We start from the raw sequence: 18,522 nt of genomic DNA, 5'->3' as shown, positions 1-18,522 counted from the left end.
CCCAAAAATATTTTTTTTTAAAAAACCTTTTATTCTGGAAAAAACTTTAACATTCAAAAAGAGTAAAATGAACAAAATCAACTCCCATGTATCCATCACCAAGCTTCAACAATTATTAACATTTTGATAATCATGTTTCACCTATTCCCCCCAACCCTGGTGTTTTTAAAGCAAATTTGAAACATGGTGCCTCATCTGTAAATGCACAACATTTTTTCCTCTCAACAGCAAGAAATTAATTCCATGTCACCATAGTAAGAGAAATAACCCACTGGGATCCTATCCAGCCCTGCTTAGGGTTACCTCTCCAATATCCCCCTGCACCACACGAATAGGGTCAATCAGGATGTCTCTGGCCAGTTTTTCAATCTTTTTCCGAAAAGTTGCACTGAATAAGAGAGCTAAAAGGTAAAGTAAATTCTGTTAAAGAAACAATATGACTTCTTTTTTGAATACCCACTAAGCTTCCCACTGACACTGCTCAGTTTTTAAAAAAATAAACCCACCTGAACTTTAAATTTAGTTTAAAAATTAATTCACTAAGGAAAAAAAAAGACTTGCCCTTATTCTAACTTTATGCATTTTAAGACAGGGGTTGTCGGCATGGTTCAGAAAAAGGCTCTTGACTTCAAATCAGCATATCTGCACTGTGTATTGCCTCTAGCCAGTGATAAAACTTTATGAATTGGGACAAGTAATTTAATCCTCAGCCCTGATTTCATCATCTATAAAAATGAGCAAGTTCTATCTAATGATCTCTAAGGTCCTGTCACCATCATTATCTTCCCCTTTATGGTTCCTCACTAGAACACACATGATCATTTTTGCTGCCATAGCTGTGAGTGCTTATAAAATATATAGGTGTTTATTCTGAGTACAAACGTGGCTTAATGAAACTGCTTCATACGTACTCTGTCTGTCAGGACGGACATGACTTGCTATGGATCGCACCTGGTACTCTGGAAGAAGTAGAACAGTAAAATTAGTACCATACCTCTATGACAGTTTGGGATGCCTGGAAAAAGTCATTTTAGTAAAAATCTTCACATGAGACATTATAAGAATTAAGGAGATTCTGGAACTCCTAGACCTATCACTCAGTATGAAACTCAGAAACACTTATCCCAGCACCACTGGCTGGGCCCAGTGATGTTCCAATCCATAAGGATAGCTATTTAGAATTTTCACACAGCTGGTTAAGTCAAGGAGGACAGGAAAGCAAAAGGCCTTGAATGATACAACATCCACCTACCTAAGAACACAGACCTTGACCTCCACAAAGGCATATGAATAAAAATAAAGCCTAGAGACGATATTCCCCTTATATTCACAGGTACTTTCAAATGTCCTCAACCCAGTTAAGCCTAACATACTTTTCCTGAAAAAACTCCTAAAAATAGTTAATGTCTTAGCAATCTCTCTATGGTCTAACCCTATCCAGGAGTATTTTTAGCTTCTCTCATGCAGAGAAATAATTAAGTCTAGAAAGACATGGAAAAAAACTAATATCATGAGGATGGGGACAGAAGAAACGGGTATTCACGGCATACCAAATCCCATATCAAACATGCGATCTGCTTCATCAAACACAAGGTAAGAGACTCTTTGAAGGTTGGTCGCTTTCTTCTTCACATGATCAATAAGTCGACCCTATGAGATCCAGAAAATGAATAGTAAGCATAGTCATCCCAGTATCAGCTGGACACTGGTTCCAGGATCACCCACACTCACCTCCCACAAGGACGCTCAAGTCCCTTAAACAAGATGAAGGAGTATTTGCACATACAACCTACACACACCCTCCTGTATATTTAAAATCATCTCTACTTATAATACCTAATACAACGTAAATGCCATGTAAATAGTTGCCAGCATGCAGCAAATTCAAATTTTGCTTTTTGGAATTTTTTTCCCCTGAATATTTTCAATCCTTGGTTGGTGAAACTCACAGGGAAACCTGCCGATGTGGAGGGCCGATTGTATAATTAAAGGCATTTACAAGAACTTTCTAGAGTTCCACTCCTGGCAAAAGTGCTAATAACTCCAGTCTTAGACCGTAATAGACACTAGACTTTACGCACTACAGAGCCCAAAAGAACAGAAAATCTGAAAACTCAACGGGATTCTTCCTTTACATTAATATTTTTTTTTTTAAAGGGCTTCAAATGCTTGGCTTTTTATTTATTTATTTGTGGTTCACGGGCCTAGTTGCTCCGCAGCATGTGGGATCTTCCCAGACCAGGGCTCGAACCCGTGTCCCCTGCATTAGCAGGCAGATTCTCAACCACTGCACCACCAGGGAAGCCCCCTTTACATTAATTTTGATTTAAACTGTGGAAAGATGGTCAGTACTATTTTTTGTGAGGCATTCTGAAATTACCTAAGTTAAAGCCTTACTAATGGGTTTTAATGTTTAAACTACAATCTTCTAGGTAGTTCTGACCATACCCTGAACAACTTTCTGATCCTTGGTGCTCTCAGTAAGCATGGATCCCTCTTCTAGGAGAGCATAAGAAAAACTGTTTGCTATAGAGGGGAATTCGTAGCAGAGAGAATCTTATTGGACTGCTATTTTAGGCTAGCAATCAAAGTTAAACCAAGGCCACCAGCTGTCATTGCATCAGAGTATTCTTTTTTTTTTTTTTTGCTGTACACGGGCCTCTCACTGCTGTGGCCTCTCCCGTTGCGGAGCACAGGCTCCGGACACACAGGCTCCGCGGCCATGGCTCGCGGGCCCAGCCGCTCCGCGGCATGTGGGATCTTCCGGGATCGGGGCACGAACCCATGTCCCCTGCATCGGCAGGCGGACTCTCAACCACTGCGCCACCATGGAAGCCCTGCATCAGAGTATTCTTAATCCTGCTTTACCACATTTTAGGGGAAATGCCCTCCAACAACTAACCATTTTTTTTCATACCAAGAGAGGCTGATAAGCTATTTAAACCCAAGACATACTTACTGGTGTACAGACAACAATCTCTGCCCCTTCCTGAAGGGCCTTGGCCTGCTCCCACATGCTCCCTCCTCCATACACGGCCACTGATCGGAGATTATAGGCTTTCCCAAACCGCTTGCATTCTGCGTGGATCTACAAAGTTGACATAACGACGTATTAACAAACTGTGACACTAACAGATACCTCTGTCATAACCCAAAAGGGAGCTATGAAAAACACACAGAATGCGATGTCAATAGAAAATCAAAAGCTAGAAAATGCTTTAAAAACATCATTTTACTTATGAAGTAAATGAACAGAGTACCATTATCATATCTTAACAGGCTATCTAAAATCTTGCTGTGATTATTCTTTTTCACTCCTCTTCCCGACCCTGTTACTGCCCTCCTACCAAACAGAATGAATTAACCCAGGAGGAAAACTTACAATACAGTTCCCATATAATTTGGTTATACAGAAAATCTGTAACACGTAATATTTTCCAGAAGCTTCCTGGTAGCACAACAATGTGAATGTACTTAATGCCACTTAACAGTACATTTAAAAATGGCTAAAATAGTAAATTTTGTGTATTTCACTACAATTAAAAAAAAAAAGTTTCCTGGTAATTCTACCCATTTGACTGGCTAGTCTCTTATCAGTTAACACATGGAGGGGGTCTTATACACAAAGCACATACCTGCTGACAAAGCTCCCTAGTAGGACACACGATCACTGCAATTGGTCCATCACCTGGTTCCAATTCTTTCTGGTCCATTATATGAATCAACATGGGCCAGATAAAGGCCGCAGTTTTCCCACTGCCTGTTTTGGCAATACCAATCATGTCTCTACCACTTAATGCCACAGGTACACCCTAGAGAAAAAGAAAAAAAAAAAAAATCCACTCCAAACTTTCAATTTTAAAGATGTGCTGAAGGAAATTCTGTGGAAGGGTAAATGACTATTAATGACATTTATTTCCAATGGAACAAAAATGTCCTGGGCTATGCATAACTCGCTATGGAATAACAAGAAATACCTGGAATTCCCATAAACTTCTTGATCTGTAGGAAATATTATCATTGCTAAAATTTTTTAAAATTTGTCCCCCTTGTGAAGGTAGAGACTGTCTCATCCACATACTGAACTGCATAGAAATGAATAAAATCCATATATAAATGAGAAACAGAAGCTATTACTTTCAGTTATAAATGAGAATTTTCAGGCCATGGACAAAGGAATCCTCGTAATTGACAGTGCTAAACTTCTCCATGCACAAATTTTATTTTGTTCAGTCTAGGCCTAATGAACTATCTTCTTCAGATCATATTTTAAAGACATTTATCAGACACAAGAGAACATTTCCCAGCCCCTTAGCAACGTTTTTTTTAAAATAGGTTAAGTAGATTTATTAATATAGGATGCTTGTGAAAGACACAAGTGGGCAGGCAGGAGGGCTCTGCCCCAAGAACTAAGCTGACTACATTTTTTATAATCAAAGGAAAAGTGCGGAGTGCGAGAAGACCACCTCATGTCCTAGGTCTCAGGCAAGTTCCTAGGACAGGCTGCCAAGTGAGGGTCCTTCCTTGGCTTTGCACAGGAAAGAATTCCAGAGCCAGCCATAGTAAAGTGAAAGCAGTTTATTTAGAAAGACACACATTCCATGGACAGAATGCAGTCCACCTCAGAAGGTGAGAACAGCCAGCAACTTCTTAAGAGTGGTAAAAAAGTCACTTTTGCTCTTTCATTTTTAAACGTTTCAAAAATTCTATCCATGTCAATACAGTTCTATACTAAACACTTTCATTGCTTTGACTTGTTTGTTAAAAAAAAAAAAAGTCACAATGTCATTTTACTTCATTTTTCTTTCAGTATGTTTTACTTACCTGGCACTGTATTGGAGTGGGCTGTGTGTACTCAGATTTCCGAATCTGGTGCATAAGTTGTTCATCAAACCCAAAATGAGCAAAACTACTTCCTGGTCTAGGAGGTGCAGCACCAGAAACCTAGAGATAAAGACAACTTGCAGGAATGACTTGTACTTCAAAACAAACAGCATTAGAAGTTCAAGAATATTTGCCTGTATCTACCTAGCATTTAGTTGGAGTATGAAGAAGTGAAAATGTAAGTCTGTAGCTAATAGCCTACACTGTTTGAAAAGGTAAAATTCAAATAATAACAGGTCTAAAAACCTCATATAAAAAACTCCAAGATAAATATTCCTGAGATAATGGTCATATCATTTTAAATGATTAAGGGCCTAGAAATCTCTTAAATCAAAATTAATTTTCTCTTAAGAAATAAAAAGATGTTCAGTAAATTGGAAAAAGCCACGAATAACTATTAACCAGGTGGTAGAAAAAATAAAATTTACTCTTGAAATAAAGAGTGCAAATGAGCTCCAAATTCAGACACGTCTATACCCACTAGTTACAAAGATATTGTCTACTGTCTCCAATTTCAGTGATGCCTGAAGAGCTAACATCCCGCTCAGTGATGATCCAGACACTGCCAAACGTTGTTTGAACTGCACCCAGGTGAAGAACTGGGCTCCACCTCCATCAAGGCTTCTCAGGTGATGCTGGTATTTCCAATCAGGATTTCACTTAAAAGTTTTTTTGAAGGGGTACTTCTTAGAAAACAGACAAGTACGTACACACACACACACCCATCCACCCTCCCACCCACCTACCCCTCAGAAAACACAAGTTCAAACATCACATAGCAACTGGTAAGGCCAGAAAGTTGTCCACACAAGAGCATACATCACTGTATTATCTGTGTGTTTCACGTAACATCTAGCAGCACCCTAAACAATGTGGTCAGTGTGCAACCCAAAGCTTTTTAGTGGACATTTTAAACTATTATTCTGATATTAGTACATGCATATTTTAAAGTTGTTAATTTCTTCTTCTAATTAAAAATGTGTGCTGTATATAGCTTGAGAAGCAAGTGTATCTTAATTTCGAAATAGTCTAAAACTTCCAGTATTGTCCACATCTATTAATCTTTTCTCCTCTTCCTGAAGATGGGGACCCCTTGCCTTCATCTCTAGCCCACCCAACGCAGTTCTTAGCATACTGTTCTCACTGCAGAAATACTTGCTGATTAGTTTTAAGGTCACATGACCTATTGTTCCAACACAACACACAAAGTTGACTGAACACATACATATAGCATTCATGTGTATCACATGAAAGAAAGAATAATCCTATCCTAAAACAGCTATAAGACTAAAACAACAAAATCAAGACCCAAGAGCCCAAGGGATCTAATTATTACTTTATCAAAGATAGTTCAGGGACTATTAGAAAAGAAATTCAAGATTATTTCAGTTTGGATAAGCAGTAATACTAACCCTGCACTAATTAACATTAATATGAATATTTGCCTTAATGGCTGACTTACCCGAAGATTGAGCTTATGCCGGAGATCTATTAGCTGCTGTGGGGTGAGGTTGGTTATCTCTTCATGTTCATTGTAAAAATTTTTTTCAAATGGTGGATAGTCAATCTGCAGGTCCAATTATTCAAAGTTAGTCTAGAATTCAAGAGTCAATCCTGTAAGTTTGATTTTAATGCAAAATAACCTTTCACAAATATTATACAAGTAAAGCCATAACCAGCTAGAGAGAACAAAGGAATTCATTCATTCATAACACAAATCCCGAAAAGTACAGCCAGTACTTTTTCTTATTCCTGTTTTCAATATAAATACCAATCTACTTCCTAAAGAGACGCTTAGGACACCTCAGGTTTGAACAGCCTTGATGCAGACTAGGGAATCTCTAATGCCAAAAAGGACTCAGATATTCCATCATATAACATTTAAATATGTTTTGCAGTAAGCTGGTTCACCTAGATCTCGGCATTTAAAAACATTTCTAGTATTTCCTTTGGGGAGAGCTCTACCTTTAGAGGGAATTCCATTCTTTTTAAAAACATGGAACTGTTTACATAATTTTAAGAAACGTATGGCCAAGCATTTCCAATTCCAAAGAGGGAAGAAGTCATTTCTGCTAATCTTTCATAGCTTACTGTACTAAGAATACAAAACACTAGCATATTACCACATATGAATCTGGCTAAATGATTCTCTTTCTGACATGATATGTCTACAATAAACTTATTTTTTAAGGAGAACTTAAGCCTTTCATAGGTGGTCAAAAATTTCATAACTCTAGATACAGCCTAAAATTAATTCTTTCTATGGTACTATCAACAAAAAGAAAGAATTTAGTTTTCCTTTGGCATTATTAACAGAACCTTTTGCTATGCTCCCCACAATGCTGCACTAAGCCCTTTTCTTCAGTTCTCTTCTCTTACCAGAACAGAAGGTCCATGAGGACAAGAATATTTGTCTTTGTTCACAAAAATCTATAAATATGTAAATTTTTTACACACCATTTTTTTTTTAACCCAGAAGAGAGGGAAAAAAAAGAAGAATGTGAAGAAAGGGGTATCCTTTCTTCATATCTGATCTCTCCTGGCAGAGTTCTCATTATATTAAGACAACTGTGGGATACCCCAGGCAGGATAATGAAGTTTGAGCACTTTGTCAAATATCTCAAATATTTTATTAAATGAATATTTCAAATATTTGAGCTTTTCCTTATTAGCTTTTCACTCTTCATCATGCATGCATCCTCCTAGATCAGTTTCAGATATTTAGTTTACTTGCCACATGTAAAATGCCAACTCCTATGTGGTAACAGCTGTGCAAAAGGAAATATTTAAAAAGCTGAATATAACCCATACTCCAGTCTAGATCAGTAGTTCTCAAACTTTTTAGTCTCAGGTACCCTTTACACTTAACAGAAACACAATGAGCTTTTGTTTATGTAGGTTAAATCTATTGATATTTACTGTATTAAACTTAAAACAAACAAATTTTAAATTTATAATTCATGATAAAGTAACAACAAACCCGGGAACCTAACTCAACATAATAAAGGCCATGTATGACAAACCCACAGCCAACATCATTCTCAATGGTGAAAAACTGAAACCATTTCCTCTAAGATCAGGAACAAGACAAGGTTGCCCACACTCACCACTATTATTCAACATAGTTTTGGAAGTTTTAGCCACAGCAATCAGAAGAAAAAGAAATAAAAGGAATCCAAATTGGAAAAGAAGAAGTAAAACTGCCACTGTTTGCAGATGACACGATACTATACATAGAGAACCCTAAAGATGCCACCAGAAAACTACTAGAGCTAATCAATGAATTTGGTAAAGTAGCAGGATACAAAATTTAATGTACAAAAATCTCTTGCATTCCTATACACTAAGGATGAAAAATCTGAAAGAGAAATTAAGGAAACACTCCCATTTACCTTTGCAACAAAAAGAATAAAATACCTAGGAATAAATCTACCTAGGGAGACAAAAGACCTGTATGCAGAAAACTATTAAGACACTGATGAAAGAAATTAAAGATGATACAAACAGATGGAGAGGTATACTATGTTCCTGGATTGGAAGAATCAACATTGTGAGAATGACTATACTACTCAAAGCAATCTACAGATTCAATGCAATCCCTATCAAACTACCAATGGCATTTTTCACAGAATTAGAACAAAAAATTGCACTATTTGCATGGAAACACAAAAGACCCCAAGTAGCCAAAACAATCTTGAGAAAGAAAAACGGAGCTGGGGGAATCAGGCTGACTTCAGACTACACTACAAACCTACAGTAATCAAGACAGTATGGTACTGGCACAAAAACAGAAATATAGATCAATGGTACAGGATAGAAAGCCCAGAGATAAACCCACGCACATATGGTCACCTTATCTTTGATAAAGGAGGCAAGAGGATACAATGGAGAAAAGACAGCTTCTTCAATAAGTGGTGCAGGGAAAACTGGACAGCTACATGTAAAAGAATGAAATTATAACACTTCTTAACACCATACACAAAAATAAACTCAAAATGGATTAAAGACTTAAATGTAAGGGCAGACACTATAAAACTCTTAGAGGAAAACACAGGGGGAACACTCTATGACATAAATCACAGCAAGATCCTTTTTTGACCCACCTCCTAGAGAAAGGAAAATAAAAACAAAAACAAATGGGACCTAATGAAACTTAAAAGCTTTTGCACAGCAAAGGAAACCATAAAAAAGATGAAAGGGGACTTCCCTGGTGGCACAGTGGTTAAGAATCCTCCTGCCAATGCAGGGGAAACGGGTTTGAGCCCTGGTCCAGGAAGATTCCCACATGCTGCGGAGCACCTAAGCCCGTGCGCCACAACTACTGAGCCTGCACTCTAGAGCCCGCGAGCCACAACAACTGAAGCCCATGAGCAACTACTGAAGCCCGCGTGCCTAGAGCCCGTGCTCCGCAACAAGAGAAGCCACTACAATGAGAAGCCCGCACACAGCAACAAAGAGTAGCCCCCACTGGCCACAACTAGAGAAAGCCCACACACGGCAATGAAGACCCAATACAGCCAAAAATAATAAATAAATAAATAAATTTATTTTAAAAAGATGAAAAGACGACCCTCAGAATGGGAGAAAATATTTGCAAACGAAGCAACTGACAAAGGATTAATCTCCAAAATTTACAAGCAGCTCAATATCAAAAAAACAAACAACCCAATCCAAAAATGGGCAGAAGACCTAAACAGACATTTCTCCAAAGAAGAGATACAGATTGCCAACAAACATGTGAAAAGATGCTCAGCATCACTAATCATTAGAGAACTGCAAATCAAAACTACAATGAGGTATCTCCTCACACCAGTCAGAATGGCCACCATCAAAAAATCCACAAACAATAAGTGCTGGAGAGGGTGTGGAGAAAAGGGAACCCTCTTGCACTGTTGGTGGGAATGTAAATTGATGCAGCCACTATGGAGAACAGTATGGAGGTTCCTTACAAAACTAAATATAGAACTACCATATGACCCAGCAATCCCACTACTGGGCATATACCCTGAGAAAACCATAATTCAAAAAGAGACATGTACCACAATGTTCACTGCAGCTCTATTTACAATAGCCAGGACATGGAAGCAACCTAAGTGTCCATCGACAGATGAATGGATAAGGAAGATGTGGCACATGTATACAATGGAATGTTACTCAGCCATAGAAAGAAACGAAATTGAGTTATTTGTAGTGAGGTGGATGGACCTAGAGTCTGTCATACAGAGTGAAGTAAGTCAGAAAGAGAAAAACAAATACCATATGCTAACACATATATATGGAATCTAAAAAAAAGAAATGGTTCTAATGAACCTAGGGGCAGGACAGGAATAAAGACAAAGACACAGACACAGAGAATGGACTTAAAGACAAGGGGAGGGGGAAGGGTAAGCTGGACGAAGTGAGAGAGTGGCATGGACATATATACACGACCAAGTGTAAGACAGATAGCTAGTGGGAAGCAGCCACACAGCACAGGGAGATCAGCTCGGTGCTCTGCGACCACCTAGAGGGGTGGGATAAGGAGGGTGGGAGGGAGACACAAGAGGGAAGGGATATGGGGATATACGTATGCACATAGCCGATTCACTTTGTTATACAGCAGAAACTAACACAACACTGTAAAGCAATTATACTTCAATTAAGATGTTAAAAAAAAACCCACAACAAACCCATCACACTTTAACATAAATGCTTTAATAAAAGTAACTTTTTTTTAACATCCCTTTACATTTTTGCAAATCTTTCTAATGTTTGACTAAGAAAATATTTCCTACTGCATTCAAATTGTTGCAATGTTGTTCTGATTAAACCCAAGGGAGAAAATCTGTCCTCACAAAGATATGTAGTTGGAAAAGGGACAGGAGTATTTATTAATAATCTTTTCAGATGCTTGTGGACTTTAACTCTTCTTCAATACTACACTAAACCTTGACAAGTGGACATTTCTTAAAGATTTTTTTCATTGTGTAATCTGAAACTGTATCAACGAACTTTTACATTCTGTTACATTATAATTCATCGGTCTATCATGCACTTTGAATGGAGCCTTTACTCATGCATGATTTTGTAACATTGTGTATTGGCCATTTGAAAACAATGGTTCACTGAGATGGTCTGCAGATCATCCAAAACATTTCATTATATAATTAAAAAACTATATAACATGGTTGATTATCCACAGACTTTAAGTATTAGAAAGCTATCAAGCTCACTGTGGTGAATATGTTTCCCAAATTCTAATTTTTGCTTGAAAGCTTGATTTTCTATCACTGGCAATAGACACTTTTGTTTTCCTTGAAGTGTCATCTATTTTCTCAAGTGAAAATGGTGATCCATGAAAAAAAAGCAGCTAGCTTAGCTCACAACTCGAACACCTAAGTGCCTTTCCTTGAGACAACTGTCATATTTTGGCTTGCAATAAAAGTGATTTGCCCTTCCCATTTTGTCACAGGATAAAAAGACATGTTAACATAAAGGTCAAGATTTGATAAATAATTTTTACTGTTTCATCAAGGATATTGTTAAGTGAAACTGGTTTGTATTTGTAAGGGTTTTTTTGGGGAGAGTGGTGTGTGACTGTGATGATGTGGCAGGGAGAAGCAACTGGTGCTACTGTCCTGATTCATGTTAATGCGTCAGCATTGCTTTTAGTCATTGGTGCAAATGCTGACACAGTGAAAAAGGTAAATGATCTCAGCATTACTATGAAAATTCTTTTGACTCTGTAGACTCCGTGAAAAGATCCTTCTAGGACTCCTTGGACCACACTTTGAGAACCACTGCTCCAGATCTAGAATCACTGTATGCAAGGTCTAGTCTGATATTTAACCTGGATGAAATACTGATTTCCCCCCCACTGCAAGTGAGTACACTGATATCCTCATTTCCTTTTCCTGATTTAAGGGCCATGTAATTCCTGGTTCCACTTTGAAGGAACAGCCCCTCATCTGCCCCAGATCTGGGAGAAATACTAAAGATTTACAGCAATTAAAAAGCAAATGCAGGGGCTTCCCTGGTGGCGCAGTGGTTGAGAATCCGCCTGCCAATGCAGGGGACACAGGTTCGAGCCCTGGTCCAGGAAGATCCCACATGCCACAGAGTAACTAAGCCCATGTGCCACACTACTGAGCCTGTGCCCTAGAGCTCGTGAGCCACAACTACTGAGCCCGTGTGCCACAACTACTGAAGCCCAACGCGCCTAGAGCCCATGCTCTGCAACAAAGGGTAGCCCCCGCTCTCCACAACTAGAGAAAGCCCGCACACAGCAACAAAGACCCAACACAGCCAAAAATAAATAAAATAAATAAATTTATTTAAAAAACAATAATAAATTTTAAAAATAATAAATAAATAAATAAAATTTTAAAAAAGCAAATGTAGGCCCACGGACCCACTGTGAGATGAAGATGGTAAGTGATGGTGTAGAAAACAAGTACAATTGCTTGAAAAAACTGAATGTGAGCAAGTGACTGAGCCGTACCTTCAATAGTATAGGCTACAAAGTCTCAACCACTCAGTCACCTTCTGACTCAACCATTTGGTAAAGATGACAAGACCCCAAAGAAATAGTCTCATGACATAATAAGGAGTACGAATCAGGATACTGGGAAAACCTAAATATTAAAGCTAAAGAAATCTGTATCAGCTTGACAGAGGAGTCAAATTCAGCAAGAAACACCATACCTCTGAATGATCAATGGGAGGAAGAGGATCAATGATTTTTTTGGAAGGTGCAATTGGATTTCCATCACTATCATATTCCAAATTATCCTCCTCCTCCTCTTGAACCACACCAGCAGTTGGATTCTCTGCCATGTACCGAAAATAAGCTTCCTGCAGGAAAGCACAAGAACATAATCAGACCCAAGTATAAACGAGAACATTTCTGCTCCTGTAATTAGTGCATACAGTGTACAGATAACTGCACAGTTTAAATACCTACCAAGACTCTTACTGGCAATGATTCCTTTAACAAGAGCAGTATTCAGAGGGACAAACAGAGGAATGAACGAGACGGTTACACCATCAAATGCTTTAACTTTGCTTAAAGGAAGACTTCTGTATCTGTCTGTTCCACAGCCTTCCTCGGGTGGGGTGTCTACCTACCCTGCCCAGAGCTGTGGAACACATGCTGTGGCTTTACCTATCCAAGTTTGGAAGGTGACACTGATTAGAAGGGTCACAAATCTGGGAAAGGCTCACTCTGGTTCCCTTCTCACCATCCCACAACTGAAAGGGGAAAAAAAAACACTAACGAAAAAAAAAACTAAAGGACAGTCATTTAATTAATGTTCCATCTTGAAACACAAGAATCACGAACAGAACTCTTAGAAACAGGTAGAGGTTAGATGTTGCTCGAGTCCCTCTGTAGATCCCACTCTACTCTACTCTTTGATTTATCAGAACAAACATTAACTTTGGATTAAAAAAGTCAAGCTGAATAAAGCTCATATTTGCTTTTGATATCATAGTGGATCAAAAGTTCCATCTTCAACAGGGGGGAAAGTCACATGAATCTTTATATTACCAACTGGTCACACACGCAGAAAAGCAGCAAGTCAAATGACATTCCCTGCTGAACGTCAGGAATGGCCATTTCAGTGAAGGCAAGCTCTAGCTTGTCCCCAGTACAGACTTTGTGGGGTAAAAGTAAAAGAAATACTGCATAGGAACTCACTTGGTCATCTTCCTCTTCAATGTCATCTCGAATACCCCTGGAAAAACAAGCGGAGAAACAAACTTCCCTGCAAATGTTCCACATACCCAGCTCCATACTTATAGCACATTAGTGTTGAATTCCATTCAGCACAGGAACTCTCAACACTAACAATAACAAAGCAGCAATAAGCACACTGTAAACTATCCATCCATCATATACGTCTGGTTTCACTCTATAAGCCACAGTTTGCATTTCTTTTGAATGGGATGATATGGTACCCCTAGAAACATCAAATACTAACAAGAACATAGGGAGTAAAAACTTTTGAAGAGAGATACCCAAGGACCCTAGCCTTGTCAACCCCATACAACAAACACAGTACAGTGTTTAATATAAAGCATTTTATATTAAAAAAAACCCCCTGCATTTGGTACATACTAAAAAGACTGTCACACCTTTCTTAATGTGCCCTAGTTTCGAGCCCTAGAGTAACTGCATTCAGCCAAAATCCTTGGGGACAGAGAGAAAAACTACATCAACTCTTTTTAAAATCTGGGACTAAAACTCCCGAACAGTTCACACGGAGAAGTGGACCATCGCCACTGGCATCTCTCAGGAGCTGTGGACAGTATGATTGCTTAGTTCCCATAAGCATCTCTTTTTTTTTTCTTTTTTTTTGCGGTATGCGGGCCTCTCACTGTTGTGGCCTCCCCCGTTGCGGAGCACAGGCTCCGGACGCGCAGGCTCCGGACGCGCAGGCTCCGGACGCGCAGGCTCAGCGGCCATGGCTCACGGGCCCAGCCGCTCCGCGGCATATGGGATCCTCCCAGACCGGGGCACGAACCCGTATCCCCTGCATCGGCAGGCGGACTCTCAACCACTTGCGCCACCAGGGAGGCCCAAGCATCTCTTTTTAATCAGACTTTCTGCCTAACCTAGAGCACTTGCTCTCCCTAAGGCAAGCAGCACCGCCAGTGAAGGGAAGCTGGAAGAGGAGGCAGCACATAGTAAGCGCCAAGGAGAGGGCGGAACCTCCATGTGGCACAGGAACCTTGGGGAGGGCCTGAGCACTGACTGCCAAGTAGAGGTAGAAGTCCCACCATGCCTCCCTGTACTTGGCAAAAAAGCCTTAAGAAGAGTATATTCAGCAAGGGGACGAGGAGAATTCTCTTTCCTAGAAAACAAAGTATTTCAAGTTCTGACTAGTGGCTAAAGCATGTCACCCCTTAAATAAACTAGGTTTTATTATTTATTAAGAATATACATAGTTTTTCGTATACAATCACCATTACTTCTTAAAATCAATCACATAGGCATAAGCCTATTTTATATCAGTTATGGGAAAGACTGAAAAATGAGCCCAAACTTTAGTAATGATGCTCTCTCGATTCTCTCTGTAACTCATTCTTGTGTTTACTAAGAACTATTTATAGTTGAATACTAAAAAGAATGCTTTTTAATTACTATAAGAAATATTATTCAAGATACAGGAATAACTTTAAGTCATTTGTGTATTTTAATTTTTCTCTATAAACTCTAGGGGTATAGGCTCTGCAATACTGTAGCAATTTTTATGTAACTTTTTTGAGGGAGAAGAAAACAACTTACTTTACGTTTTTTCTTTCCTTGTCCTTTTCTTCAAGCCTCTTCATGTCTCTAGCTGCTTGATCCTAATGAAACAAAAGGCCGCAAGGAATCACCAACTAAAAACACTGAAAGGGAAATTTCTTTATAAAGAATTTTTAGATTCAGACAAGCACCACCACAGTTTTAGCTATGCATTTTAACAACTGCATTTCGATGCAATCAAATTGTTTGACAATTATTTTTTAAAGAGAAATACCCAAATGTTCTAAAAACTTGACTGTACATGGATTGCTCAATTTTTATCTGCAAATATACCACGCATGGAAAAATTAGCAAAAATTCTTGACTGATCACTTGTAAGAGTTAATGATATAATTACCAATGGGGCTGGTAAAAAGTGCAGACTTCTAGATCTGGCTCTGGGAAGGTGGCTCTCAGCCTGGGGTAATTTTGTCCCCCATGGACATCTGGCAATGTCAGGAGACATTTCTGCTTGTCGTAACTTGGGGTGGGGGATTGTTACTAACATCTAGTGAGTAAAGCCCATAGATACTGCTAAACATCCTACAATGCACAGGACAGCCCACAAAACAGAGAATTATCCAGCCCTAAATGTCAATAATCCTGAGGTTGAAAAACCTTAATCTAAATACACCTACTACATCAGAACCCTTTGGGTTGGACTTAAATGCATGTAGTTTTTCCACTTTCCATAGGCAATTCTTATACACAGCAAATTGATAATTATTGATCTAAATTAATTCTTTGTTTTATACATGTGAAAATCAAGGTCAGAAGAATTAAGTAATTTTCCCCAAGGGTAAAACAGATTCTGCATAATTGTTTCTTGTTACAAAGCAACATGAGTTTTTCTGACTCCTTTGATGTAAAAAAATGCCACTATATATAACCTGGCATAGTCAGATGTTCTATCTAATCAAAAGTTCCTGATAAAGAATTATTTTAAAAAGAAATATTATACATAAACACTATTTTTCAAGGGACTGAGCCACACATAAGATATAATAAAGGCTATGGGTGAAGTGAAGATGACTATGCAATATAACATAAGAAAAGGGCCACAAACACTTAAAGAACATATTTTTTAGCCTAAATCTTTTTTGAAACACTAGCTAAAAATCAATCTTCATCTAGTTCAAACACTAGAAAAGTTTACACCTCCTAGAAAAGTTTACACCTGAGATCAGGGATTAATGCAATACCTTGGCAACAACACTCTCCCCAAGATCAGATAATATCCAATCTCTCTGTCCTAAAATCAGCAAAACCTCTTTGGATACTATACCAAAAAAAATACCCAGAAGAATGATACTATATCAGAAAGATCTAACCTCCAAACAGCTTCAACTACTTGAAATTCCAAGCAAGAGAATTTGGGCCATTCTTGGATACTCCTACTCAAAAAGGGCTATGCCAGCTTGCATTACCAAACATTAAATCTAAATTTAAACATAGAAAATCAAAAGTTGATTTTTATTCTAATTCATCACTAGGGATCTGAAGAAATGACAAACATAGCCTTTTGGAAAATGTCCATATCTCAAACTGATGGGGGGAAAAAAAGACACGTATAAGACATCTCAAACATGACAAACCATTTATTTATTGCCTTTAGTTCTAGAAAGAATCATTTAACATACTCTATTTACTAAATTGCTACCATGTTGCAAAGCACATGTATGTTCTGAGTAGTTTTGGTTAAGCATTATGGCAGAAATACACAAAGCTATAAGAACTCAGATACTGAATGATACAGCAAAAAGAATATGGGCTTTGGAGTTGAATCCTGGCTCTGCTACCTTTTATGTATATATTCTTCGGAAAGTAATTCAAGATGTTCTAAAAGGTGGGAAACTCAAAATACTCAATGGGTACCAGTGTGACAATGAATGAAGTAAGCCAGGATAAGAAGAGTTCTATTCTTTTGACACAGACATGCTTTGCTTACACTTTAGTAAGTAGGAATATTCTAAAGAAGCATGCCCTAATTTTTCTTGTAACACATAGCTCTGAGTCTTATTTTCTAATATTTGATAAGAGACCCAAGCTCGAGAAAAATATTTCTCCACTATAAGAAAATTACAGCACAAGTGTGATGGTAAATGGTTCTAAACGATGGCCTCAGTGTCAAGAAGACAATAGGGACTGATGGGTGAAGTAGAAAAAGGCTGCCTTGTCTAAAGCAGGCAGCTATTTCCTCAACAACAGCCTATTTTTTGCCACACAAGAATGCAGGCCTAGTCTTGCCAGACTTTCCACTTTTCAAGAGTCTGATCTTTTCAACAAAATCTCCTGATCTTAAAAATGTTGGCTCATATTTAAAAAAAGCAATGTTTAGGCCAAACAAAAACACATCCATATTGGATTGTTTTTTTCCCCTACTTCCTTAGAGGAGAGAAGAATTCTGGCTGAAGACTTTAGGTAACAAGTAACTGAGGAATCTAGAAGGACTTCACTTCATAAGCAATGAGTGACAGTTTTTGAGCAAGAGGAGTCGCGTGACAGGAAATCACTCTGTAGCTGTAAACACCACATCCACGGGAGAGCAGGGAGCCTAAAGCAGGGAGAGAATTTAGATCAGGCAAGAGTTAACGAAGGTATAAGGTAAGATGACTATAGGGGACATAGAAAGAAACAGATGCAAGAGATACTGTAAAGACTGACAGAACCTGGCAAATGACAAGAGGAAGGCAGCAGTATGTACTGGACAAGAGCTAGTTCTCAGGACCACTAAGCAAGAAAAATTAGATTTGAGTCCCAGCTCTGCCACACAGTACCAATGTGATTTGGAGAAGGAATCTGAATCATCTTAGGGTTCAGTGTTCTTATTAGTTAAAAAATTATATTTATATATAGTTTTTCTGCCTATTCTCCTTTGTTATTCTGAGGATTAAATGAAGCAAGTCATGAACATGCTTGATCATTTGCTAGAAAGAAAATAAGAGAGGGAAAAGATGTGGCACATATATACAATGGAATATTACTCAGCCATAATAAGAAACGAAATTGAGTTATTTGTAATGAGGTGGATGGACCTAGAGTCTGTCATACAGAGTGAAGTACGTCAGAAAGAGAAAAACAAACACTGTATGCTAACACATATATATGGAATCTTAAAAAAAAAAGGTTATGAAGAACCTAGGGGCAGGACAGGAATAAAGACGCAGATGTAGAGAATGGACTTGAGGACATGGGGAGGGGGAAGGGTAAACTGGGACAAAGTGAGAGAGTGGCATGGACATATATACACTACCAAACGTAAAATAGATAGCTAGTGGGAAGCAGCCACATAGCACAGAGAGATCAGCTCGGTGCTTTGTGTCCACCTAGAGGGGTTGGATATGGAGAGTGGGAGGGAGACGCAAGAGGGA

General features: G+C 38.6%; 1 protein-coding gene across 2 annotated transcripts in view; it reads right to left on the bottom strand.

The window, feature by feature from the left end:
- DDX42 (DEAD-box helicase 42) overlaps nt 1-18,522 on the bottom strand; it is a 54,780-nt gene that overhangs the window by 7,280 nt on the left and 28,978 nt on the right. For both annotated transcript variants that reach the window (XM_060081474.1, XM_060081475.1), the window contains exons 4-13: nt 15,152-15,213; nt 13,562-13,598; nt 12,568-12,717; nt 6,347-6,451; nt 4,825-4,944; nt 3,636-3,812; nt 2,960-3,088; nt 1,551-1,650; nt 912-959; nt 304-401 (exon numbers count right to left, since the gene is read on the bottom strand). In XM_060081474.1, coding sequence (XP_059937457.1) covers nt 304-401; nt 912-959; nt 1,551-1,650; nt 2,960-3,088; nt 3,636-3,812; nt 4,825-4,944; nt 6,347-6,451; nt 12,568-12,717; nt 13,562-13,598; nt 15,152-15,213 — 1,026 coding nt within the window. The remainder of the gene's footprint in view (nt 1-303; nt 402-911; nt 960-1,550; nt 1,651-2,959; nt 3,089-3,635; nt 3,813-4,824; nt 4,945-6,346; nt 6,452-12,567; nt 12,718-13,561; nt 13,599-15,151; nt 15,214-18,522) is intronic.

Source organism: Mesoplodon densirostris, chromosome 18, assembly GCF_025265405.1.
Source record: "Mesoplodon densirostris isolate mMesDen1 chromosome 18, mMesDen1 primary haplotype, whole genome shotgun sequence".
Classification (NCBI taxonomy): Eukaryota; Metazoa; Chordata; class Mammalia; order Artiodactyla; family Ziphiidae; genus Mesoplodon; species Mesoplodon densirostris.
This window is presented reverse-complemented; position numbering and strand designations above follow the sequence as displayed.